This window comes from Ascaphus truei, chromosome 10 (genome assembly GCF_040206685.1).
Source record: "Ascaphus truei isolate aAscTru1 chromosome 10, aAscTru1.hap1, whole genome shotgun sequence".
Taxonomy (NCBI): Eukaryota; Metazoa; Chordata; class Amphibia; order Anura; family Ascaphidae; genus Ascaphus; species Ascaphus truei.
Window position 1 is genome coordinate 40,397,028 of NC_134492.1, and position 27,215 is coordinate 40,424,242.

Below are 27,215 nucleotides of genomic sequence, written 5' to 3' on the forward strand. Positions count from 1 at the left end.
TCCCTTAGAGGTATGCCAGTGGTAGACAGTAGTGCACTGCTAGCCTTCAGCTGGTTTAGATCACACTGCTAGAGCTGCAGCCTAGAAAAGGAGTGGTTGTGGGGTCTAGTCCTGTTGGGTCTGAACAACTTAACTATATAGTTGGTATGGAAATCCTTTTCAGGAAGTGTGGGATGGGACTCATTTATACTTTGCATAGCCATTAACACATCTCCCAGCCAGGTATCTCAGGTGCTCCTTTTTCAGTACAGGCATATATATATATATATATATATATATATACGTATGTACTGTATGTGTGTGTGTGTATGTGTGTGTATATTCCTCTCCACCAGAGAGGACAAAGGCATTCAATAATGTATATTTATTTGGCTGGAGCCAGCAGGCACAACACAAAGCACAGAAAACAGCTTAAATTCACCGGGGGATTACGGGGTAAATCCTAGCTAGCTACATTAGGTATTGGGCACCACTTCAGTAGGCTTACCCAGGAGTACATCCACATCCGTAGGGGTTCCGGTCTCTCCAGACTTCGGGGATGCTATTAGGAAAGTTGCAAGTTTGAATTCCCGACTCGGATCGGCACCGAGCCTCGTTCTGGTGGGTGTCATAGGCAAAGTCTCGGAGCACACCACTTATTAGCTTACACGTTAACTCCAGAGAGAACTGTGGAGCTCAGATCGGCTACCCTTTACTTACTTTCCCCATCTCCATAGAAAAGCATGGGAAATGGGACAGTGATCAATAACAGCGCGGATGCTACGTGCGGGTCAATCACAGAGCGATGGACCAATCTGTGCTGGGGGCGGTGACAGCATGGCTAGATCAGCCCACATGGGTGGGTTTAAGGAGAGCTGGGATTTCAAACCAGACAATGGGAACAGCATCTATGGGGCTCATACCCAGCAATGATTCCCATAGCCGTCCGGATATCTCCTGCAGAGATAGGCTCTACAGTGTCTGAGAAGGGCAAAGGCTCCACTCTTTGGTAAACACCATCCCGACCGGAGTACCACCCATCCCCACTCTCCTATTTGGCTCAGTTCAATTCCCTGGTCAGCTGGAACCTGGTTCAATTCCCTGGTCAGCTCCTTGTGACCTTGGGAAAGTCACTTTATCTCCCTGAGCCTCAGGCACTCAAAACATAGATTGTAAGCTCACCTGGGCAGGGGCTGTGCCTGTAAAATTCCTATGTGCTGCATACCAGGTACTATACTGTAATTGTGAAACACTTTGAGTCCTAATATCAGGAAGCAGGGGGTCCCCGGAGGCGAAATGTATGCGGTTCAGCTCTGGAGACCCCCTAGGGTGAAATATTTTTTTTAAAAACTGTTTGGGCGGAACCTTTTTTTGGGGGTGTGGGGGGGCTTATTAATGCTTGCCTAAGGGTGCACATAGAGAAAAAGAAGAAACAGCAGCGCACTGCCAGGGAGCCATGTGGGTAAAAAAAAAAAATTATTAATCAAAATAACATCACCCACAGGGGTAGTGCCGCCCTCCTACGCGTTTCGGTCCTGCAGTCCTTTAACAAGGAGTATAATACAGTAGTGCTCTAGACCCTCCTTATATACCCAATGTAAAGCCATTAAAACAATCAAAATTCCCGCCAAAACTGGCCCCTCGTATGACATGACTGTGGGTGCACTAGCGTCAGCGCGTGCACCAAAAATTTGCACGCGCACGCCCACATGCACTCCCCATTGCACCAGAGTACACCCACTCGTATTGCCATTGGCTTAGCAGTGCTGAGCTCTTCCCATCAGCCCGAGGCTCCCCGAGGGGAAGAGAGGAGACCCAAACCGCGGGGCAACCTCTCACTCACCTCCCGATCCCCCCTGCTATCTGTCCCACCTCCTCCTGATTCCGGACACTTTTTGAGCACTCACATCTCTATATCTAAGGGTGCACATAACCTAGGGAAGGGCTTGAGTTTGTACCTGTGTACAGTAATATTAACTATATTAATAAAAATAGAAAAACCCATTTTAATAAACATTAATCATATTGCTAACCTTGTTTGCTTAAACATTAATCCCCTTGCTCTTTTTCTTTCACCCTCTTTTCACCCTTCTGCCCTCCCTTTCCCCCCCCCCTCATATTAACACCAAGCCCTCAGTTTCCACAACTCCCGGCTTTCACTCCACACTCACTTACTGCTCATCCAATGTCTCCCCATATGAGTGTTCTACACCATTTTCCTCTTCCCATTCTCGTACCTTGTCCCTCTCAGTCATTTTCTATCCACTTTGCAGCTCCAAACGCTCTCTGCCGTGCAAGCATCACTCACTTGATACAAGTCTCACCTCATATTTAGCACCAGTGATTTGTACCCTCCGTCAAATAATCCATCAAGAAGCAGACTCTTCAGATTTTGTTTTGGGATTACACAGAAAATCGAAAAACTGCTAAACATACGCAATCTCCTTTAACTCCTTTCCAATTGATATTACAGTACATGTAGTCAAACAAATATACATCACATCAGCCTCGACCCACATCAATAAATAATGAGGTTGGCCAGAGTTCTACAGCTCAACTCTAGTTCCCAAGACCCCCAATAGGTCAGGTTTAGAGGATATCCCAGCTTCAGCACAAGTGGCTCAATCAGTGGCTCTGTCTTTGAAGCTGAGGATAGCCTTAAAACCTGACATGTTGGGGGTCTTTAGAGCTGGAGTTGAGCACTCCTCTTCTATAGCACAAAAAGGAAATAATCACTGGAGAAAGCATGAAAAGACATGCTAAAAAGCTACATCAAATGGAGGGGTCATGGAGGTAGAATTGGGGCAAGTGGGAGTTTGGCAAGCAGGGAGACACCCATATTAAATACAGATAATACTAGAAAACGTCTAAATACTAAACCCCATTGGCGTAGAAAGGCAGGAGCAGATAAGATAACAGTACAGACTGAAAAAAACCCATAAATGCATGCTTGCTAATGCAAGAAGCCTGACAGATAACATGGGGGAGCTTGAATTAATAGCTGCAAGGGAGCAGTGTGATATCATAAGCATTACTGAAACATGGTGGGATGAAACTCATGAAAATGTAGAGAGCTTGTGGATAGAAATTAGCAGTGGAGGTAAAAGTACGAATACAATGTTTGTGGGAATATGCTATAAACCACCAAATATCTGTGAAATTGAGGAAGCCAAAATACTTGTGCAAATGGAGAAGGCATCAAAACTGGGTCATGTTTGCATAATGGGTGATTTTAATTGCGCATGCATGACCGGCGCTGCCTGCTTCTGCGCATGCGCCAACCGCACTGCTTGCTTCTGCGAAGCGGCGCTGTCTGCTTCTGCGCAGGTGGCCCCTTCCGTTACATATTTTCGTCTCTATGAAGGAGTTTTGTCCTGTGAGAATTTAGTAGGTGCCAGCAAAGCAGTTTCACTTCAAAAGGAGAATAGTACAACTGTAAGCCTGACTTCAATAGTGGGGAAGCTACTTGAAGGTTTAGTACGGGATAATATTCAGGAATACCTAATGGAAAACAAAATTATTAGTAATAGTCAGCATGGATTTATGAAGGATAGGTCGTGCCAAGCTAACCTTATTAGTTTCAATGAGGAGGTAAGTAGGAATTTAGACCAGGGTAATGCAGTTTAAACGCTTTCAGGGTTTTTTTTTTGTCTGCAAACTCAAAAGTTCACCTAATGTCTAATAAAGAAGAAGAAAAGAGAAAAAAGAACCCTTTTAGAGCCTTTCTAGGGTTTTCACTCTAATTTTTCCAGGATTCGAAAGTTGGAAGTCGCAAAGTTCAGATTTCGAACGCGTGAAGCTGCCCGTCCTTACATACAGATGGAGCCAAACTAACTGTCTTCAGTTGCCGTTGCCACATGCGGTCACGAGACCGCGGTTGAAGGATTAACGCTGCGAGAGGATTCGGAAGCAAAGTGACCACAGCAGACACTGACTCCGGCGCTGCAGACTTTAACTATGGCTGTGCCACCGGAGACACTAAGTCTAGCTACATCTCTATAGGTAACCTTCCCTGCATGTAACAGTGCGGAGGGAGCTGGAGGTAGCATTCACAATGTTGACTCTTCCGCACTTCAAGGAGAACTCCACCAGGGAGAGCCAAAGACCAGCAATACAGTATCAAGGCGTATTCATTGTCAGTAAAGGCCAACATCAACCAGAATCCTTCTTACCATCCTGTCACTGTGATTGCAATCATTTGTATGAACGTTCTGTTGAACACATAGACATGATACATATGTCAAACCCTTTAGTGATTACATCCTATCTAACAACTTCACAACAACCCCGGCATTCCTGAGCTCTGTTCATCGAAGGAGAAAGTAAGATTTGCAGACCTGTCACCTCTCACAACTTTTCTTTGAGTCTCACTGATTTGGAGTGAGATGCGTTGATTTTTAGTATTATTCATTGCCTCATAGACTTAAATGGAGACTCACTGACAAAAAATAAGCACTTTTCCATTTAAAAAGGCATTTTTTCCCCATAAACCTAAAATGTCACTGACTTTAGTCCTTGGGCGTTGATATCTCTTGATTAGGCGGTTCACAAAATGAGGATTGCTATAGTATCATACCTAGATTTCATGGAAATATCTAGTTAGGTTAAAACAACCAACAACAAAAAAATGCCTTAAAAGCAAAACAAAACCCCCAATAGTTTATGTAATTAGGGAAAGTACAAATGTAACAAATTGTGACTTATCACAATTACAAATGTTTAATCGGGGGAATCTGAACACTAATGGCAGGAGTCAACTTAAATACCCTATGTGGTGTGGGACCTGGCCATCCATGGTCCAGAACTTCTGTGGCCGGCTGGACCCCAACCAATACCTCATCGGCCTCTGTGCCCCTTTTTACCTCCAGGTTCAACCAATCGCTTCTCCTTCCTCAACAGCTTGTCTGAGCCTAGGCCATGGCTGTGGTCCAGGCCCCCAATAAACGTCTGCGTGGGCCTGATGGGTTTTTCATAGGTCCAAAAACAATCAACAAATTAGGGTTATATATGCAAAATCCAATAAAAAAGCAAATGCACATTCCTCTAGTGTGGATGTCCCGAATTATAATATTTTCAGTACTTTTTAAATTTTTATATTTGCGAGCAGGGACAACTTTGCCTAAAGGTCACCCACACCAAAACTGTCATAAACCCATAGAGAGACTCAGGCCTTTATTCAGTATGTTGTTAAGCTGCCTTAGCTGGAGAAGAGTTTAATTCCTTTAGTAAATGAGACAAGACACATAAATTATCATTACGTTTCCAAGAATCTCACTGATATGGAGTCAGTCCCACTGATTTGTATTATAAGCCATGCTGTAGACTTCAGTGTAGGCTCACTGATAAAAGAATAAAAATAGAATTTTTCGATTAAATTGTCATGTGTGGTTCGGAGCCCCCAAATCTCAGGGGGACTAAAGTCTCCAGCACAGGGAGGATGGCTTCACAGCATATTGAGTAAGGACCTAAGAGAGAGAGAGGCAAACTTGCAATTCTTAATATTGAGCCTACGTGCAGCAAAGGGTGTATTGGCCTGAATGGCTTTTATATTGTTGCACAGACAGTGCCAGAGAGATTACTAATTAACATGTAAAGTCTGTGCACTTTGTACATATAAACCCGGGTTGTTGGAGAGAACATCAGAAGACAAGCAGAGACTGGCAAAAAAAAAAAAAAGAGATGCAAGATAGTACTATTTAAGAGCATTTGATAATAATAATAGCATGTTCTTGTATAGAGCTGCTAGTTTTACGTAGCGCTTTACAGTGACATTTTGCAGGCCCAGCTCCCTGTCCTGTAGAGCTTACAATCTATGGTTTTGGTGCCTGAGGCACAAGGAGATAAAGTGACTTGCCCAAGGTCACAAGGAGCCAACACCAGGAATTGAACCAGGCTCCCATTCTTCAAACTCTCAGTGCCAGTCAGTGTCTTTACTCACTGAGCCGCTCCCTCTCCTTTTGATCCATTAACATTTTACAATATTCAGATTATCATCTTCCTCACTCATTGAAAACCTTGTGCTGCGAGTCACTGTATGTGCATCTGTACAGCTAGTAGGTGAAGTTACAGAAGGGTCAGAAGGTGAGTGGTTTCTCTGTGTTTGTTGTTCTGCTACTCCAAACCACAGCAACAGCTATGTGCAGAGATGATTGGGATCCCTGTGTATGCAATTCTGTGACTCAATATAGGAAAGGCATTTTCATCTGCATCTCTTAATGTCAGTGTAGCAAGGTACTTGGGCATCAGTTTGCAATTCAGGAAGTGTCAATAGGAGGAGCCACAAAATTATATTTATATATAAATATATATATATTTTAAATTAGAGGTGTTACGTGCACATTGCCATGGAGTCCATTATATTCCTGCTTTCTTAGTTCAGGTGGGGTAAACCTTCCTTGTTAACAAACCGTGTCAAATGAATAACAAGGTTCTTATACAAGCTGCCTTAAAAGTAACACAACTGTGCATCAAAGCACACTTAACTTTGCTTTTGTAGAATGATCTTGTTGTGCGTTTCTAAATAGGCTGCATATTCTTCCTGTCCACCCTGCTTCTCAATTACAGTTCCTGGGGATCCATGTGTTAGTTGCTTTGTGTTCCCCAGGTTCAGTACGTGTGAGGATGAAGGGCTCTGTGTATCAAAAGCTGCGTATACGCTGACACAGTTGTGTAAATTTTTTTTGCATTTTTTTGTTGTCTGAAATGTGACAGATTTATGACGTGTGTTTCTACTGCTTCAGAATTTGGAGCATGCTGTGCTAGAAAAAAGAGTTACGCTTCCCTTAAAGCTGCAGTTCAAGCTGCCGGTTACAAAAAGAAAAAATCCATGCAATGTGTGCACCAATACAATCTACACACTGACAAGTGATTAGCTAAGTTGCTGATCGATCGGCGAAGATTCGGCTCGGGGATTCACTAAATGCTGCAGAATAGGACCCAGGAGGCAAAATTCTGTGGGGAAGATCATGTGACCAGGCAGTCACTAGATACAATTTGTTCACTGCTAGAGAGGGCTGTGCTCAAAAAGGGGTGTGTAAGAGTCTGGTTTAGAAAAGGAAGGGGATCTGACTTTGTAAATGATTGCTATAGGAACAAAAATGCTTGTTACATTAGAATACATTAAAAATGTTTTTAAATGTTTTTTTTTAAAAATGCTACAAGTATTTTCTCATAGTACAGAACTGATTTAACACACACACACACACACACACACACACACACACACACACACACACACACACACACACACACGATATTTCTGGAACTGCAGCTTTAAGGTGACGGAGAAAACCAATGCTGAAAACCATCAGGAACAATTGCCCAAGCCGCACATCCCTTGGTAAACAGACCCGCGCCAATATGCAAATGTGACCCCCTTAACTCCTCCCACTTGCTCCATCAAACCCTCATGTTATCGCAGACAGGCGCAGATGTTGCGGGAAATGGCACATAGAAGATTAATACATAGACGCGGTCTGTCGCGGGTAGCAACAAAATAATGATGCTGCCCTTTGATACATAGGGCCGATGTGTTTGGGCTGCTTGTACTCACTGCTGTGAGCCTTCCTTCTGCAAATAGTAGCCACGTCGCTGCTTAAGATCAGTAAAACAAAAGAACAATTCCTGCGCTCCTACCAAATTGGGCTAAAATATACTAGTTAAAGGTGTTAGGTGTGCGCTGACCACCAGATCCCCTAGTAGCCCTTATGCTTGGCACTCCTGCAGCTCATCACTCTCCCGCGATCAAGGGGGCCAATACAAACATTAAGAAACAAGAAAGAGCTCACAGAGAAACAAATTTAATAAAAATAATTTATACTTTATGTAACAAATATATGCAATTAGCACTTACAATTTAGTAAAAAAATAATCCGATCTCTCCACAACCAGAGCTCTGATGGTAAACTCAGCTACGTCCCAATGAATGGTATACAGCAAACCCACACACACAGGGGCAGGGCTATAGTTGGAAAAGAGTCCCGGTACTTGTTATGAAGTGCCGCAAGCAGCAAGTAGCAAAACAGCTGATCTCGGCATCCTCATAGGGAGTGTGGACTTCAGGCATCGGTCATCATGGTCTCGAGCGTCCAACGTCACGGTGCGTGTAAACTCCTTGCCTCTACCTGTTTTGCGTTGTTCTAACGCTTCATCAGGGGGCGTCAGCTGCTTGCGGCACTTCATAACAAGTACCGGGACTCTTTTCCAACTATAGCCCTGCCCCCATGTGTCTGTGGGTTTGCTGTATAGTGGACAAAAATACAGAAAAACTTGCTCAACCTGTAGGGAGTGTAGAGAGGAGGACAGCCGGCAGGTGGGTGCAGGGGGAAAAGATTGCGCTCCTCTGGCTTAATGGTCCAGTAGTACAGCAGTGTGCAAACTGGAGGGCGCTAGATTTCCTGGGGGGGGGCGCGGCAGTTATAGAGGTCCCACCATCCCCCCCCTCAGACATTTAAATGCCGGGGGGCCGCGCGAGGCCTCTATAATACACTTACCTTCCCGTGACGCGTTGTCCTGCTAACCTGGCGTCAAATGATGCAGCGGGGTCACGTGACGTCACGTTACCATGGCAACATGACCCAGCGGGTCATTTGACGCCAGGGTTGAGTAGAGGGGATGTGAGACGTCGAGGAGAGCAGGCAGGGGTGCGCACGGGGAAAAGCTTGCGCACCCCTGCACTAGTATCTCAAAAAGAATTATTAATAGCAGTTGCTACTTTCTTTCTATTAGCATAGTGTACTTTTTTGGAAACACTTACAAACTAGAGTCTTCTAAACAGATATTAAGTTGCCAATTAGTATCTGGCTTATTGAAGTAATCACTTGACAATTGTTTTCTCTCAATGCTCTCTGATTGGAAGCTCACAAAGGCTAATTAGAACTGATATTGCAGTCTTGGTTGCCCAGAGAGATCTCTGTTGACTTGGATATAATGTTGTAGATAGTTAATCCAATAGATCTATGATTGCAGAAGACCCTATTAGAGATAAATAGTTGGTGCGAGGGTATGAATCAGACCGCCTGTACGGTGCAATAGTAGGCAGGTCATTCTCCTTCCCCTGACTTCATGGGTTTTTAAACAGCAGAGCTTGAGAATGGTGCTTGGCAGAAGCTATTCACAGTTCATTCTGTTTATTGGAGAACCAAACTATAGCTTATTGCCAAATACAATTAGAATATACCCACTTGACATGTGACTTATTTTCCTTCTATTGACCAGGTAGTAATAGTTGTTGATATGAGCAACTTTATACGGACTGTCTCTGCAGTCTACCAAATTATATACACATGAAACCAGAGTGGCAGGTCTGGCAAGGGTATGAATCAACCTATCAACATATGCAGTACTAGGCAGGTGATTCTGATTCCCCCTGGTTGATTGGCTGGACACTACCTAACTCTGCAGTCTTGAGATGTCCCCACAATTAATTCCTGGAAACTTGGTTAATAAAGAAATAGACCTTATTGTGGCTGCTGGCTCTGTATTTATGTAAATATGAATACAGAATGGCAGATCTGGCAGGGGTATGAATCAACGTATCTGTACATTGTGTCATACTAGGCAGGTGATTCTGATTGCCCTTAGGTTGCTCTTCTAGACACTGACTGACTCTGCAGTCTAAACATATCCCCACAGATAATACCTGGAAGTTTGGTTAGTTGGGAGATAAATCTTAGTGTAGTTATTCACTCTGCAATTATAAAAATATAAACGCAGAGTGGCAGGTCTGGCAAGGGTATGAATCAAAATGCCTGTACATTGTGCAATACTAGGCATATGATTCGGATTCCCCCTCTTGCTGCTAGTATCTCCACTGATGTCTCCATTACTGCTTAGTGCAGGAGATGCTGATGTAGCTGGTCAGTGTGGAGAAATGAATGCCGCGTAGCAGGAGAGGATCGCGTCTAGGCGCGTTGTGGAAATCACTCCTCCTGCGGTTATGCCCGACAGCTGACAGCCTGACAGTGGCTTCTTCCGGTGTTTCCTGCACACCATCTATTGGGACGTAGCTGAGTTTAACATCAGAGCTCCGGTTGTGGGGAGATCAGATGGTTTTTTTTAACTAAATTGTAAGTGCTAATTGCATATATTTTTTTACATTAAATATAAATTATTTTTATTAAGTTTGTTTCTCTGTGCGCTCTTTCTTATTTCTTAGTGCTAAAATATACTAGTGACATGTTTTACATTTAGAACCTAAGTCTGTGTAACACAGGATTCATTTGGTTGCATCGTTTGCTCAAAATATGATTCAAGCCGTCAACCGCGTCAAGGTAAACTCCGTTTAGCAGGTACCTACACTGAATATATGCACTCTCTTATTGTCCTATGGACTAAACTTTGTGAAATATGTGAAAAGGCCCGGAAGGGGTTAAATAAATGAAGCTTATGCTTTTGTAATTTAGTGCAATTAAAATATTCAGTGTAGGTACCTGCTAAACAGAGCCTACCTTTACCTTGGTACGAGCGCAGGAACTGTTCTTTGTTTTCCATATATGTAAGGCCAATCCTTTTACCAGCAGCACACTCCTAAAGTCTTCCACAATTATTAGGCCAATTCTTTTCCTTGCATACTCCATGAGGGCATTACATTATAGTGTTACTGATACATAGCATCATAGGGGTAGGTTATTGGCTCACCTAGTTTCTGCTTTACAAAGCAGATCCTTGGAGGTGTGTGGCTCCTCCCTTCAGGACAGAGCCCCTACCAATTCTCCAATAAGCATAAAGATATAATACACCTCAGTGTCTGTCCACAGTCCACACATCACCCTCCACTGAAGAGCAGGTGAGTGTTTATGGCTGACAGAAAGAAGGCATGTGTGTAAGTTTTAATATTTCTCACTATGGAATTTGTGCACCCACAGTTAACCTTTATAACAAGGGAACTCTGATACACGCTTTGGACAGCTTTTAATTGCACTAAATCACAAAAGCATAGGCTTAATTTATTTAATCCCTTCAGGGCATTTTCACATATTTCACAAAGTTTAGTCCATAGGACAATAAGAAATGGCATATATTCAGTGTAGGTACCTGCTAAACAGTCTACTCCTGTGTTACACAGACTTGGGTTCTAGATGCAAACATCACTAGTATATTTTAGCCCAAATTGGTAGGAGTGCAGGATCTGTTCTTTTGTTTCCATATATGTACTGTAAGGCCAATCCTTTTACCAGCAGCACACTCCTAAAGGGAGGAGCGCTGTAATATGTGCAGTCTTGCTTAAGAACAGTGCTGGATTTCGCTTCACAGGCGCCTAAACAGAATTATATTTGAGGGATATGTCATGTCTTTTCACGTAGAGGAAAATAAATTATGGTGCACTGAATATAATTGTGATCACTGTTTAGCTTCATTAATAATATAACATTGAATCAAATAAGGTGAGTGATATGAGGCCTTGCAGGAATTAAATAGGTACCCCATAACTATTTTTGACTAAGAAATTACTAAGTTACTTGCACTCCGCACCACCCCTAGCAGAGGAGTATTCCATTGAGAGCTTCTGTCAGGTGTGTTTATTTTCCGGTGCTGTTACCTGTTCTTTCAGCTGATTTGTAGCCTCTTTTGTGGTGCAGACATCTCATCTGTAGCAGAAGGAGCTACTTTTACTACATTCTGAAATGTCTATTATTGTACAATGCTAATGTTTCAGTCCATCATGACTAAGAGAGTGGCTGTAATTGGTGCTGGGTGCAGTGGACTGACGGCTATCAAATGCTGCCTGGAGGAGGGTCTGGAACCCACATGTTTTGAGAGGAGCAATGACATTGGGGGACTCTGGAAGTTCACTGTGAGTACCCAGGATAATTATCCATGCTACTTCTTGACACTGTGTAACCCTTATATTTCCACAGTCTATATGTGCTATGGAGGGGCCTGAGTCCGTCCTTTCACAATACCCCATAATTGGACATCATGAATAAAGCCAGAGGAAACGTGTGTGTGTGTGTGTGTGTGTGTGTACACAACCTTAACCTGGTGCATCTTACACTGAAAGAAAACACTCTATACTTAACACTATACAGCTATACATGGTCACTTATATTAGTCCCAGTGTCCAATGTTGAAATAACTTGGGGCAATATTATTGCCAGCACTGTGTTGGAGGTCTTGGATGAAAATGGCGTGTCATCGCGTTGCAGTCCTGTTATTGGTCAAACATTTGTTTGTGTGTGTGTATGCTCACAGGATACTCGAAAGTGGCAGGAAAGGGTCACCCATTCTGTGTGTCATCTGGTTGCCTTTTAATAGCCTGGCAAGTATATGTATCTCTCACTGTTGGCTCTTCTCCTCTTTCTTTGTCTACAGGGAATGTATTTCTGCTGCTGCTGCTGCCTCTCACTTTCTCTCTCCTTGGCTAGCAGTCTCTTACAAACCTCCTGAGTGTCTGTCTCTTAAGCCTCTCACTTTCACCTGGGCTGTCTCTCTGTGTGCCTCTCAGACTGTTACTACTTATCTCTGTCTCAGACTGACCGTTGGTCTCCAGATTCTATCTGGTTTTCTTCTTATCCAATCCCATATCTCATGTCATGTGTTGCCAGGCAGATCAGGAACAGTGTCTCTTATGCATTATCGCACAATGTGATAGGTGGAGCAATTACATTCTATATTGTCCACAGTATACATATATTTGTAGCAGGGGGTATATATGTGTGTTTATCCCTCGGATTTCTCAGTGTCACGTGGATTTACTGTACTAAATTTAAGCGCTAAGGAGGAGGTCTAGCATTTGTCACACTTCCAGAATCAATGCTGGAGATAACTTCCATGCATCCCCTACATTTATCGTTCAACCAAAAAATGAAAATGTAATGACTGTCAACTACTTGACAACTTGAGATAGTTGGCCGAACAAGTTAGTTTATCTGACCATATAAACCATGTGACGTAATACAAATGAAACTGTCATGGAACAGAAATACCAATTTCAGCCTTCTCTGTTTCACCCTCCCCCCCTTTCCTTGGCAGTTCTGCCTGCTAGCTGTATTTGGATATTACTTTCCTTGCAGTTTCACTCCCAGTGCAGATGGAATGGATACATTATGTTGCCTTTTTTCCTTCCAGTCTGTCACACCCCTGGTTGCCCTGGCAACATCTCCAGTCCTCCATGTTAATGGGCTTTCCCATTCCCCCCCTGTCCCTGCTGACACTTAGTTTAGCCTGACCCCTTTCCCTGTGTCAAAAGCAGTACCCACTGTCTTTACTTCCAGACATTGGCAGAGTGAGTACATTTATGTTACACCCCTATGGCAAGGCCAATTCTTTTCACCTGCCCTTAATTACGAAGCACCTATAGAGAAGCACTCTCACAACACCATTACATCCACAAGTGCCTGTATATACTGCTCCTTTCCTAATAAAGTGAAGAAAATATAACAGGACTTGGTGTGCTTTGGAAAGGGGGCTGAGTTGAAGCTAGCTGGGTTCATTCATACCCCAGACATGACCCTGGATCCAGAATAGAAACTAAACATGTATAGAATTATATATCTTTTTATTTGTCACTACAACTAATAGTACAATTATAAACTACAATTATTTGATATCAGCTGGTGGAGTGGGTGACTGGCTGAGTGTAGAGATGGGTGATTTTTATTTTGGCGAATTTGAGCTCAGCGGATCAATCTGAAAAAAGGGCGATTTCATGTTTTGCGGATTTTTAATTACCAATACACTCCACAGATTCAGCAATCCATTGGTGGATTCTTAAGAATCCGGCAATGGATTGCAGAATCCGTTGATTGGATTTCACAAATCCATCCACGGGTTGTATCCAACGGTGTTTTTTTGATGAATCCATGCGTACTGGAACAGCCCGAATTAGTTTGCGGATTTAACACCGTGAAATTGTTGCCCCCAAAATCCAATCAGCGGAAATCCGGGAAATGGATTTGGGCGGATTCGTCCATCTCTTGCTGGGTACTCGGGTGGGGATGGAGGAGGAGTGGGTAATGACGAGAGGACTGGGCTGCTGACATTTTTACAGTGCCAGGCAAGTAGGTCTAGTATATAGTAGCAGATCATCTGCGCCTGTCTGACCCTAGGTTTGCTAACAGCAAGCCTGGTATAGAACAAGCATACATGAAGTGAAGATACCAAATCATAACATGTCTAATAGTAATACCAGTTGTAGTGGTTTGAAGAAACATTTTGAAAGTAGATGTGGAGGGGCACGAAGAGGTGGACATAGTTTTGGTCATAGTCATTGTTGTGCTGGTGTTGAATCGGATAAAGTGAACACCCATATTTCTCGGCTTACCCTTAACACTGCCAGAAGCTGCCATGACTACATAACAGTAGCCTAACTCTAACACTGCCTGCTATTACCAGGACTTGTGTGTCAGGCTAGGGAAAATAGCAGGGGGACTACAGTTAAATAGTGAAAGGTGCTACTGGTGCACAGTTAAGGGGACTGCTAAACTGTAGGCGCTAAATATCAATACTTGGCCAAACCACCTATGAACCTTCCTAAGGCTGCGGCCAGGGTGATGCTGAGAGCTCGTGCTCAGCGCGATCAAACACATTGCTACAATGTGTTTGTCCACCGTGTACGTGCCCATGAGCGCATGGCACTCCGGTGCTTGGCGAGACAAATCAATTTGATTGGGCGGGCGCATCACGTCATCGGTTCGCCCAATGTGGGCGAACCAGCTCTGTGACGTCATGGCTGTGCCCCCCGACACGTGCAACTGGCTGGCCACAAATCCCGAAAGCAAAATGAGCACTGAGCTCAAGTGCCAGCACACACTCATTCACCCATTGCCGCAGCCTTAAGTGCCGCTTGCTACTAGTTCGGCCAATAGAACGCAACAATTTTTTTTTTAGTGTATTCTGATATTATTTTGTATATTATGATAAAGAATACTAAAATACTATGTTTGTTCTCCTTTCTATCCTGAAATTCATTAAAATGCATCTGTGTTGGCTGGGCACAAAGTCTCTTTCTCTCTGGAAGAAAGTTGCCCGGCCACCCCAGAAAATAGTTTAAAAACTGTTTTATACTGCCCCAGTTTCTTGCTCTATATGTCCCATACCTGCCCGGTGTCCCCCAGACAGGTAATGCAACCCTCTGCCTAATACGTTCCTTATGCCTGGGTGCCAAGGTTTTTTTTAATTTATTTTTTAATACAAAAAAAAAATTGGGCCGCATGAGAAACATGTTTTGAAACCACTTGTAAGTCTGTCCCTGTTGGTCCCCCGGACTTCTCCTTTGCCCACCGCACTCACACAGTGTGTTCCTCGAAGGCTTCGCAGTCCCATGCGGTATTTCACTTGCAGACGATTGCAATGTATTCTACTTTTATGTTCAAATGTGTTCAGACGTGTGAGGAATAACACTGTTTGAAACACACTTTAATTCTGCTCTGGTTGTTCTCCCAGATTTTCCCTTTGTCCCCACACTTCTCCAGTCTGCCCCCGAAAGCAACGCTATACCAGGCCTGAATTAGGTTCTGGATGCTTGTAAAGTGTTCCCATACTTGTACTGTATGCATACGCGTTTGAGATTTGCTGTGAGCACTGGTTGGGTAAAATCATGAAAAGTTTATAACGCAATTTTTATAAAGGTTTATTTATTTATTTTTAAAAAATATAAAAATTGATGAATGAAAGTTTCCCCCCCCCCCCCTTCTATTTTAATTGTTCCAACATTGTAGGCATAAGGGGATTATCTTTCAGATGTCCGGAACAGAGGAAAACCCTTAAGTTGTAAATTACTGTACTTTTGAAGTGTATAAATTCATGTGAGGTGAGCAATGCATATGTAACACGGACTTCTAAGACATCCCGCTGGTTTGGTCCCACAGTGTCTGGAAAGTCCGTATCTGAAAAGATTTTGCAGACTAAAGTTTGAAGCTGGGAGGGGAAATTAAAGTATCGCCATCTTAGTAAATGTCCGGGCAAATGGCTCAGACAAAATGTCGCCAGTTAAGGGAGCTGGGTCTGGTATGCTAAGCGGCAAAGGTGCGAGGTTCGCGTATGCCCTTAGCAAACTAAGAAGCCCTCTGCCAGGTTTTGCCAAGTATGGGCAACTCTGGGATAGGTGGGAATATTATTCCCACGAACGAGACTGCCTGCAGAGGGCCCAGATAGGGTTTTTTACTGCATAAGAATCCCTGCAGCCGATCGGGAGTCGGATTCATCTAACCTGGATTTTAAACTTTACAACATCGTAACCCAAGTCAAGAGTTCGTAAGAACTAAGGAATCCAGAACCAATTATACGGCGGTAGAACGAATTAAGCGGCTCTGGCGGAGAAACCGTGGTTGCGAGAGGCGCCACTATCCAAAGACTGTTTTCGGGTCTGTTTCTGCACAACTCCCGCTCCTGGGAAATTGTGCCTAGAGACTATATTTCTAAAGATTTTGTTCCAGGAATAGAAGATTTCATTTTACCCTGTCCCAGTAAGTGTATTTCAAGTGTTTTTTTTATAAACTAAGCTGTGTGTTCATTCTGTAAATAAATCACAACTTATCTTATCTTATCTCTTGCTTTACTTAATCAAAGGACCTTTGCTCAGACTTGCGTCCCATGTGATCAGGTTACATGCATACATATGTGCTACTACCTGAACGTGAGCCAGCAAGTCCTTTTCTGGACAGTGCCTAATCGTGGGAAAAAAACACTTGTTCCGGTACCAAGAGTACTCCAGGAGATAAGCTAGCTACGGCAGCACCCTGAACCTAGTCATATTAGATATTCCAGTTGGCCTCTTGTGTCGGTACTGTATCGTTGTGCTTATATGTATTTTTTTTTCCTGTTGGCTCCAGCTAAATAAACTCTAGCTTGTTAAACCTCCCTGTTCTGTCTGTGATTCAAAGATCCTCCAGTTGTCCGATCAACCCTGATCATGACACATCTTCTTTGAAGACCTTATAATGTTTTGGGAAAGCCTTTTGAAATAACCGAGGGCCTAATTACATCTGTAGCGTTCTGAGTGGGACTGTATTGTATATCTTCCAATTTTAATATACAGTATTTGTACATATTACACTATGTTTGTATATACTGTACCATGGTGAACTCACTTGTTCTTTGGATATTTCTGTATTCGATTGGAAAGTCTTTGTTTCAGGAGCAGCATCTTTCCCAACTTAATTGCTCTTTGTTTTTTGTTTTTTTTCCAGCTTGGTAGATGGGTCTACAGCTTACAACCCTATCTGCCTCCCCCAAATATTCTGTAAATTATGCAGGGCAGCAATATTCTTAAATTCATTGGGATGTGATGTCGGGTGCTCTTACCGGTACCTCGGTCATACACATTTCCCAGTGCAATTTTGTGCACATGTTCTACAGTAAAGTATTGGTTAATTGCCATAAATTAAACACTACATATTCCCCATATCCTTATATTTGTTAGCCCCTCCCCAAACAAATTATGATATGGCACCACTACTGTCCATACACAATGTATGCATATCATTCCTGCAGGAAATGGTGGAAGAAGGGAGAGCCAGTATATACCGCTCTGTGGTCACCAACACTTCCAAGGAAATGATGTGTTATAGTGACTTCCCTATGCCAGAGGACTTCCCGATATATCTGCATCACTCAAAGGTCTTAGAATATCTCCATCTCTACTCAGAACACTTCAAACTCTTCAAATACATTCAGTTCCAGGTGAGACAAGTGTGTAAACTCCTTCAATGCTGGGAATTTTTGCACTGTTTGTCCCATTTTACAGATGGAAATTTTTGATTGATAAATCCCACTGTATTCGATAAATATGAGACCTTCATAGATCTTGTAATACATAAGGAGAGACTGGTGTTGTATGGAAACTCAGGTACTACAATATCGATGACTCGGTATTTTACTAATGTGTACTACTATCTAACAACTCTGCACAGACTGAGGTTTGCAGCGTGAGGAGACGCACAGATTTCTCTACAACAGGCCAATGGGATGTCGTAACGGAGAAGAGCGGGAAAAAGAAGGTGGCCACCTTTGATGCCATCTTAGTTTGCAATGGCCATTATCATGAACCTTACTTGCCTCTAAATTCTTTCCCAGGTGAGCTCTGTACATAGAAGTACTAAACCCACACTTATTCTGATTTGACTCCAGGTTCTACCCAATTGGATGGGCAAATTGACGCTGCATATTTTGAACACGGATCTCTCTGTATCAATATCAAGCTATTTTGTCCCTGTTTTCACATTAGCAACTTGGGGAGGATTGACATAGAACAGATGATCAATTTAGTAACGAGTTACTGTATAAAATATACTATTGTAGACATAAAACCTTTGACACCCCTTTCTGGCACCCATAAATCTGCCCCCTTACCTGCATGGTCACAATTGATCCCTAAAATCCACGTCCCAGCCCTCCTAAGTAACTTCCCTCAGATGGGCCTCTTTTAGGTCCTTACCCCGACTTACAAAGCATGGCCAAACATCTAAATGAAACCATTAGTTTACCATCATTTGAGTTCTCATTAACTATTTACAGGCATGTTTTGTTATGCAAATGTAAGAAACTTGATTTAACAAATAGTAAAATAAAATGTATGAAGTGGGAAAAGCCATACAGTACTTCACCGATGTTTTCCACAAGTGTTAACTTTCTTGATAGGTCTAGAACTTTTTAAAGGCCGGTACAAGCACAGCCGGTTTTATAAGACTCCTGAAGATTATCAAGGGAAGACAGTGCTGGTAGTGGGGACCGGAAACTCGGCAGGTGATATTTGTGTGGAGATCAGTCCTGCAGCTAAACAGGTAATGTCAGTCTTGCAAGAGGTGTCTAGTAGGTTTTGAGGGCACTACACACTTGAACCTACTGTACAAATGGTGGAATTTTTGTTTTCATATATTGACTCTTTCAGTTCGGAAACTGAGTCCTAAAATCTACAAATTAATCTGCATAACCTAAGGGTAAACGGCATACTGCAACACTAAGAATAATAAATAGAAACAGGTTTTTTTTTGTTTTTGTTGTATTTATTTTTGTTCATAACATACATGTTTTTGTTTTATATTAATGTATACATTATTAAAATAATAATATATAAGTACTGTAACATGCTGCACGCACAAAACTACATACTGATGCTTGGCATTATTTAATTAAAAAAAAGATAGACCTGATCAGATGTGCAAAGGTTGTGCTGCGAAGTTCACAAATCGGACACAATTTCCAGGTTTTTTTTTTTTTTGGAGCAAAAAATGGCAAGCGTTGCCAAAAATTTGCCAAACATTACATTTAATGTGCAAAATCATGTGGCCCTTTATGTACTGCGATTTTTCTGGCGAGAAATGGTGAAATTTCCCGCAAAGCGAACTCGCATAAAAATTTCCAAAAAAAAAAAAACCCGTAAAATTTAAGCACAAACCCAAGAAAAAAAATGTGCAAAACACATTTGAAGACATCTCTAGACCTAATGATTTGTTGATAGACAGAAATCCATGTTTTATTGGGATTCCCACACTTTTTGTCTTTACAAATGGATGTAACTTTTTTCATTGTTCTATTTCTTAGGTCTTTCTTAGCACCAGACAGGGCTCCTGGGTACTAAGTCGCATTTCCCACGGTGGCTTCCCTATAGATATGGTACTGTCAACCCGATGGCATACCTGGATCAAGAACATGCTGCCAGCTGGACTTGCAGCTAAGCTAAGTGAGAGGATGATGAGTAGCTGGTTTAACCATGCAAACTACGGCTTGGAACCTAAGAACAGGTAGTTGGTATTAGGTGTCAAAAACATCTTTTAATGGGATATGAAAAGTGGTTGGTGAATTGCTGCATGGTTGGGTATTTTCAAAAGGTATCTGTTGCTGTGAGGAACACAAATATTTAGAGTATTTCTTAGTCAGACATACGACGAGACCTGCATGTATACTAAAAAAAATAAATACTTGCTATATGTTTGTGAAAGGTAACATATTTCAAACTCCTAGTAAAAGTATTGGTTATTCATGGAGATGCTAAATGCATACAAATGTTCTGTGAAATATACCCTGACAGGGTTAATAAACTATGTTCTCACAACCCAGGGGGAGCATAAAGGAAAAAAAACAGAAAAAACACAAACTAAGTGCAGACTGTAGGTTAATTGTTAGCAATGTGCAGTGAAACTTGGCTCTTGTGTGCAGCCTACTCACAAGATAGCAGTAAGTTTAGGGCAGTGACAGGATCTTTGGAATCTATAATGTTGTACAGGTGAAGTCTGGATGCCTCTCACGTTCATCAGGTGGTTGGGAACATGGAAGAGTAAAAAGAAATCTCCATGGTGCAGATCAATATAAAAAGGATTACTTTATAATGTAGTTTAAAAATGCGCACTTACAATAACACAATCAAAAACAAGCATTTAGCACTATAACAAGTGACTCAGGAGTGTCAGGATGTGGCCACCGCTCACCGCACCGCAGCTGCTTGTCCACTCCACGCTATGGTGATGTTGGAGTCACCTCCAGGGACAGGCGCGCTCGCCGCACTCCCGTTTACATCCGTTGGAAGGCAGGCTCAATCACCTCGCTGCTGTCAGTCCCCCTCCTTTTTATATTGATCTGCACCATGGAGATTTCTTTTTACTCTTCCATGTTCCCATCCACCTGATGAACGTGAGAGGCATCCAGACTTCACCTGTACAACATTACAGATTCCAAAGATCCTGTCACTGCCCTAAACTTACTGCTATCTTGTGAGTAGGCTGCACACAAGAGCCAAGTTTCACTGCACATTGCTAACAATTAACCTACAGTCTGCACTTAGTTTGTGTTTTTTCTGTTGTTTTTTTCCCTTTATGCTCCCCCTGGGTTGTGAGAACATATATCGATCATCGGGGCCAGTGAAGACAGTCCCTTCTAGAGGGTTTGAGCAGGGATTACAACCTTATATACACGTTTTTGCACTATTATTGGTCAACTAATTCACGCACTTGATTATTATAAGTCTTTATTATTCACTTATAGATTGGTGATCACTAGTATTGTTTCTGCACCTGTTTCACACTATCACCTTGTCACAGGGTTAATAAACTAAGCATAAGCTTATGTAATTTACTGCAGTTAAACTGTAATATACCTGTAAAGCTACTTGCATGTATGCAAGTAAAGTGAAAAGTGAATTTGCAGGCACCTTACTGGGAGATTATATACCTCGAAAGGAGGGACTAACCTCCCACAAGCTGCTCAATAAGCAGTTACAGGGGGATTGGCTAAATGCATTAATCACACCCTAATAGTGGTGCCCACTGGAAGCGTGCTGCTAGGGATTTGATTCGGCCCAACAGAAAATGTAAAACAAATATATATATTCACCGCACTTCTCCATGTAAGGAGCATGCTGCTGGTGTAAAGATTGGCCATACATGTGTGAAAAAAACAGACCGTGAATTCCTGCGCTTCTCCCATTGGGCTAACAATAAATGTATATCTTTACTGGTATATACCAGGTTTTAACTGCACTAAATTACATAAGCTTATGTTTATCTTATTAACCCCCTCAGGGTATATTTCACAGAACATTTGTATGGATTTAGCATAGGGACCTGCTATTGAGACTTACCTTGATGTTAGTTTGCAGGCTTGTCATTATTTGATCAAAGGATGTAACCAAATCTCCTTCGTCTTACAGACTTGGGTTTCACTATGTATATTTATTTATTTCCTTGTTTACTGTTGGCCCAATGGGAGAAGCGCAGGGATTCACTTTCTGTTTTTTCACATACCTGAGAGAGATGCTGAGATGGATATGCACATTTATATTTAAATGAATAGATTAGCATATATCCGATGTGCACAGATGTCTCCATGTGCTGTGGATCCCCCTTCCCCCATGTAGCATACAATGATAACATTTATAACAGTGAAGGATGAAATGGTTTTATATGTATAACACTACTGAGACCAGCTTGTGTCTCTTCTTTTAGGGAGAAAGGCTATCTGGACAATGTTCTTTCCTTATTCTATGGTGCATTAGTCAGGAGCATCTAGCCTGCTCATTATTACCATGCAGTAACATGGCTGATAGAGATAGTTTAGGTTGATTGTTTGTATAATCATAGAAGCCCACATCTCTATGAACTGCTTGAGAATTATTTCTACTTTCATTAAATATATTGTATTGCTTTTAATCGATTCTTAGGCAACATTACAAATTCTCGGCACAAGAAAGTGACGCGGTGTATGACATTTGGACGCGGCCATTTTGCCGTGACCAAATGATCGCCGGCGCTTGACTCACCCCACTGCCGGGAGCTGTTGCCACCGGCCACTTCGCCACTAATGTAACTGCCTTACCCTGAAACACCCTACCCTACTACCATAACCACTAAATCCCCTTAAATTAATCCCCTACCCTAAAAAGTATAACTTCCCTTGGACGAGGTCCCATTCCAACGTAAACCTCCCTGGCTCATATGCCCTGGAATACAGAGATTTCATTTTTATGGATGCATGCCGAAGACAACAGGATGAAAAAAGATACAGCAACTGTGCAGGGGAGAGAGGGGCCTTTTATGCAACGTGCAGTGAAACCACTTTACAGTGCTCGAAAGCAGTTCAGCTCCTTTCCAAAGAATGGGACTCCAATCTGCTCCAGCACAGTGATGTAGTTTCCCAGTGTATTGACAACCATACAAATTAACTATTCCCCTCTACAGGTTAAAACATCCTATTCTGAATGATTATCTACCCAGCCAAATCCTGTATGGAACAGTGAAGGTGAAGCCCAATATTGAAGCATTCACTGAAACGTCCGCCATCTTTAATGATGGAACAGTGATTGAAAACTTGGATGAGATTATCTTTGCTACAGGGTATAGTTTCGACTTCCCTTTCCTTGAGGACTCTATCATCACAATTGATGACAACAATGTCTCTCTATATAAATATATCTTTCCCACGCACCTAGAGAAGCCAACACTGGCTTTCTTGGGACTCGTCCAACCGCTTGGAGCCCTCATGCCAACCACAGAGCTGCAGGCTCGTTGGGCTACCAGAATCTTTAAAGGTAAGTGAGTAAGAAGGAAGTAGAATTAAGTGGACTGTACCAAAAATCAAGCGGGATGTCCATGGCAACAGCAAGAAATGTGTTTTGTAGATGTTCGGTAATTTACTTAAGAAGACAGGACTAACACCAGAGCAAACTTAAATATGTTACTAGGGTCTGTTTAGAGAAGTCTCCCAACTGCAAAACCAGTGAAAAAGACAGCACCATATCAAAGAAAACAAATGGAATTATTTCCTTTCATAAATCTGGTGCAGTCTTTTTGAACTTTGTTTTCCCAATTTTGTATCTGTGAGACTTTTTTTAAATAACCTTCACTGACTCATAAAAAGTCTGGAAACTCATTGAAATTGGTACATGAATTGGGCCTGAATTCATGGGTGATTTTTAAGTAAATCCTCCAATTGCATCATGTAAGCATTCCTCATGTAACATTTCAAAACAAGTGCTCGTGCCCTAATCAGTACTACAGCAGTTTACTGAAAACCCCCCGATAGACTTCTGACTTCCACCCAGGAAGGAAACCTGGATCTACTAATGACCATCCAGTGATATATAATCTTCAGATACTTGCCCTCGAATGGTCTTTCTTTATGCCACTATTTTTTGTTAACTCAGAATTAGAATGTTTTTCTACAGTGTTAAATTTGCCGCTCAGAATACATAATCTAAAAGGGTCTGAGATTTCACCACCGATGAGAAAATGTGCCGATGGGGTTGGCCAAGTAGTTTAGACTTGTAGTCAATGTCCATTCTATCATACTGAATGTTTTTTTTTGTTTTTTTCTTCAGGTGTGGCTCACTTACCTCCAAGGAGAAGGATGGAAGCTTATAATGAGAAAAGCAAGGAAAAACAGAACAAGTGGTATGAGACAGAGATGAAACCAATTTGAATTTAAGCGTTAAATCAGCCATATTGCTTTGCAAGTTAAAACTAGTTAAAAAAAAGTTCAGCCTTAACTTCTAATACTGTTTTCTTATAGAACATTAATTTAAAATATGCCTGTAAAAGCTTAAGTTTTTGCCTTTTATGACTATATATACTTATATTCTATACAGAGACACTGGAAGAGATTTACAGTATATTTAATATCTAAAGAGTAGAGATTAGTACTTAACACAAGTATTTATGCTTTATCACTTTGTAATAAAAATTGTTGCCAAATGGACATCTTAAGAAGGAACACTGCCATGTCTTTAATAATTTGCAGAATAGGACTTGGCCTAACCAATATTTTTTCTGTTATGCCTGTAAGTAACCAGCCCTCCTTTTCCTTTGTTCAGGTTCGGGGTGGGCAGAGGTCTTTCTCTGCAGACACATCTTATTGATTACATGAATGATGTCTCCATGGAGATTGGTATCCGCCCCAACATGCTGCGTCTCTTATTCACAGACCCCAAGCTGGCTTTGCAGGTCTTTTTTGGCCCTTGCACTCCTTACCAGTATCGCCTGACGGGGCCTGGTAAATGGCCTGAAGCCAGGGAAGCAATCCAGACCCAGTGGGACCGCACCTTGAACACAATCAGAACCCGTGTTCTACATAAACCTTCAGAATCTGGGTCAAACTTACTCCGACTCTTGGGCATTTGCACTTTGGCGACAGCCATTTGCTTTGGTTCCTGGTGCATCTCATAAGAATATTTTTTATGATGATATGAAAGCATCATGTGTCTTGTTAGACTTGTTTAAAATAGTTACCACTGCATGATGAATGTCTTCCTGATGCGTGTGCTCCTGCCGGAGAAACAATCAGCAAACAAGATGAAGAAAAATGGTGGTGCACAACAATTAAATTAAAGTCTGGACGTTACTTGGAGAGATTAAAAAACATAACATTTAAATCAGCAGTTTGATTTAAAATGATTTTTTTAAAAATGTATTGTATTTTAATAAAATATTTAACCACATCCATGTTAATAATGAATCGTATGGGAATCATAATGAAAAATGACAATAATAATTTCCTGAGTTCTCAGTAAGTGCTATTTAATATCAATAAAGTTGCAGATCAAACAATCATATTGAGATCTAATCTGGAGCCCCAGAAAACTCTCTAATCTGCTTGGCATCAAGAAAATCATTCCAATTGAAACCAATTGGATTGTCTTCTTTCATTAATCTTATGCATTATTTTTGTACCAGTTTTGCAGCTGGGAGATTTTCAATAACTTCTCCCCACTAAACTGATGGCAATGATATATTTTAACCCATTCAGTGCCAAGGGTGTTCGCCGCATGCATGGTCACAAACATTTTCAAATGTACATGTATGATTCCTGTATATTGTCTTCCTAGTGTGTTTTTTGTTTTTTATGTTTTTTTTAAAAATATTTTTCCCCAACACAAGTTAACCATTTTATTGGTATCTGTCTTGGGTAGATTGTATATAATGTGACCAAGATATTATGTAATAAATGTAAGGCAAATTAAAGCAATCTACTATGTTTCTCAATATTGTCCAGATATCTAAGTATTATTCTGTGTCCCCTTATTAAACGGATACTAGATATGTATTGGTTTACTGTTCACTCTAGCATAAAAATACCCCCCATAAAGACATTTTCATCTTCCAGCAATGGATACACCACTCCTCCTCAACAGATCTATGAAAAGGAAAAATATTTAACTTATTCAATTTTGATAGGGTAGAAGCGACTACTGACAGAAGGAAGCAAACACCTTTAAAACTTGGGAAAGATTCATTGACACACTATCCCAGGAAATCAAACAGCGAGTGCAGGAAAACTTCCAGCACACCACTTGGTTCGCTTCATGGATGCTAAGAAGAGATCCACCAGTTAGACTATAATAAAGATCTCAGGGAAACCTGAACACGCATATACTGCACAACACCTATGTAGGATATCCCTAAACAACTATAGCACCCGAAAGGCAAGAGCACTAATAGACTTTATGCAAAGACAATATACACAAACAAGAGGCAAACAGATCCAGACTAGTAACCATGACCCAGAGAGTGGAGAACCATATAGGGAAAGGGGACAATAACAAACACAAAGACTGGGTATTGGGGGGACGGAGGAGATGAAAGTCGACGGTGGCGGGGCCGTGGTAACGCGGTCGCAGGAGTTGCTGTTAATTACTAACTATTCATTGAACTTATTTTATTTGTTGTACAAGTTCTAGGAAAGAAATGTATTGCAGATAAAGAAATGTTACATTCAAACAATGTTTTCACCAAAGTTTAATAGTTTAGCTTTATATAAAATAAAAAGAGGAGTCACACCAACCTGTAAATGGAACATAATCTGTTATGACCAAATAAATATTGACCATTTATGATCTTAACAATAGTCCACAAATATAAGTAATGCAAGGCTTTCAATAAAAAAAATACAATACAAAAAAAAATACATTTTCTGAATGAACCCAAATATATGTAAAGGAATTTAGACATGGTTAGCACGTTTCCACAACAGGAAATGCAGGCCGGGAATTTTTGTTAAACGGTGGTCTTTACATTTTTCTCAGAAATTTACACTAACTTTTGATGTTTTCATCAAAAGTCTTCCCACAAGTTCAGTGTAATCATGGAAAAGATTGCTATATTTCATCACCCTCATTCCACTGAGCACACTAATACCAGATATGTATAGCTTTACAGACTATTTTGGCATAAAGAGCCCCCACAGTAATGGGGTACGCCTCTCCATGCGGAGGGCTCTGCACCATATGCTGGGTGGCGGGCGGACCCTCTCATGTGCAGCTTCAGAGGTCTGCACCTCACTACCACCATGAAGTATTGTACTCTATGTTGTGTCACTTTGTATGATGCGCTGGCCGTTCTGTTTTTGTTTGTATATTTTGCCACGCTCAATCGCACCGCTTTTTGACACCAATACATATGCTGTATATATGATGTGAGGGTGGGTTTTGGGATTCTGGAGCTTTTTGGGTTATTGCAACTGTTGTTGTTTGGAGGTGTGGCTCCTCCACCCTAGGGTTTAAAGCTCTCCCCCCCATCCTTTCCAATTAGCAGTTTTTATCATGTTCCCATGTATCACAGACCCAGTGCGGTCGTTCTCCCTCCAGCAGAAGAGAGGTGCATGAGAATTGTGCCAGGTAGTGTTAGGATCTGTAGATGGTCATGCCGTGAAGTGGCTGTAGGCTTATAACGCTTTGGCCAAAGGGTTTAACTAAATGACCCTTACTCATGAGCAGATTAGCACTGAAGTATTGTACTGTATTTGTGTCATTTTATATGTTGCGCTGGGCCTTTCTGTTTTTGTCACTACCACCAGAGCCCCGGTGTATATCT

At 41.7% G+C, this 27,215-nt stretch overlaps 1 protein-coding gene and 1 pseudogene across 2 annotated transcripts; both read left to right on the forward strand.

Moving 5' to 3' along the window:
- The first annotated feature begins 5,635 nt into the window (after positions 1-5,635).
- Positions 5,636-25,371, forward strand: LOC142503880 (dimethylaniline monooxygenase [N-oxide-forming] 2-like). Of its 2 annotated transcripts, none has more exons than XM_075616762.1 (8): positions 5,636-6,060; positions 17,413-17,601; positions 17,832-17,994; positions 18,559-18,701; positions 19,462-19,661; positions 22,590-22,939; positions 23,729-23,801; positions 24,221-25,371. In XM_075616762.1, the coding sequence occupies exons 2-8, from the start codon at positions 17,416-17,418 to the stop codon at positions 24,570-24,572; spliced, it is 1,467 nt and encodes a 488-aa protein (XP_075472877.1). In that variant the 5' UTR covers positions 5,636-6,060; positions 17,413-17,415; the 3' UTR covers positions 24,573-25,371. The 2 variants fall into 2 exon arrangements, with proteins under 2 accessions (XP_075472877.1, XP_075472876.1); XM_075616761.1 differs by lacking the exon at positions 5,636-6,060 and adding an exon at positions 11,642-11,773.
- LOC142503881 (dimethylaniline monooxygenase [N-oxide-forming] 2-like) overlaps positions 11,642-27,215 on the forward strand; it is a 42,105-nt pseudogene continuing 26,531 nt past the window's right edge.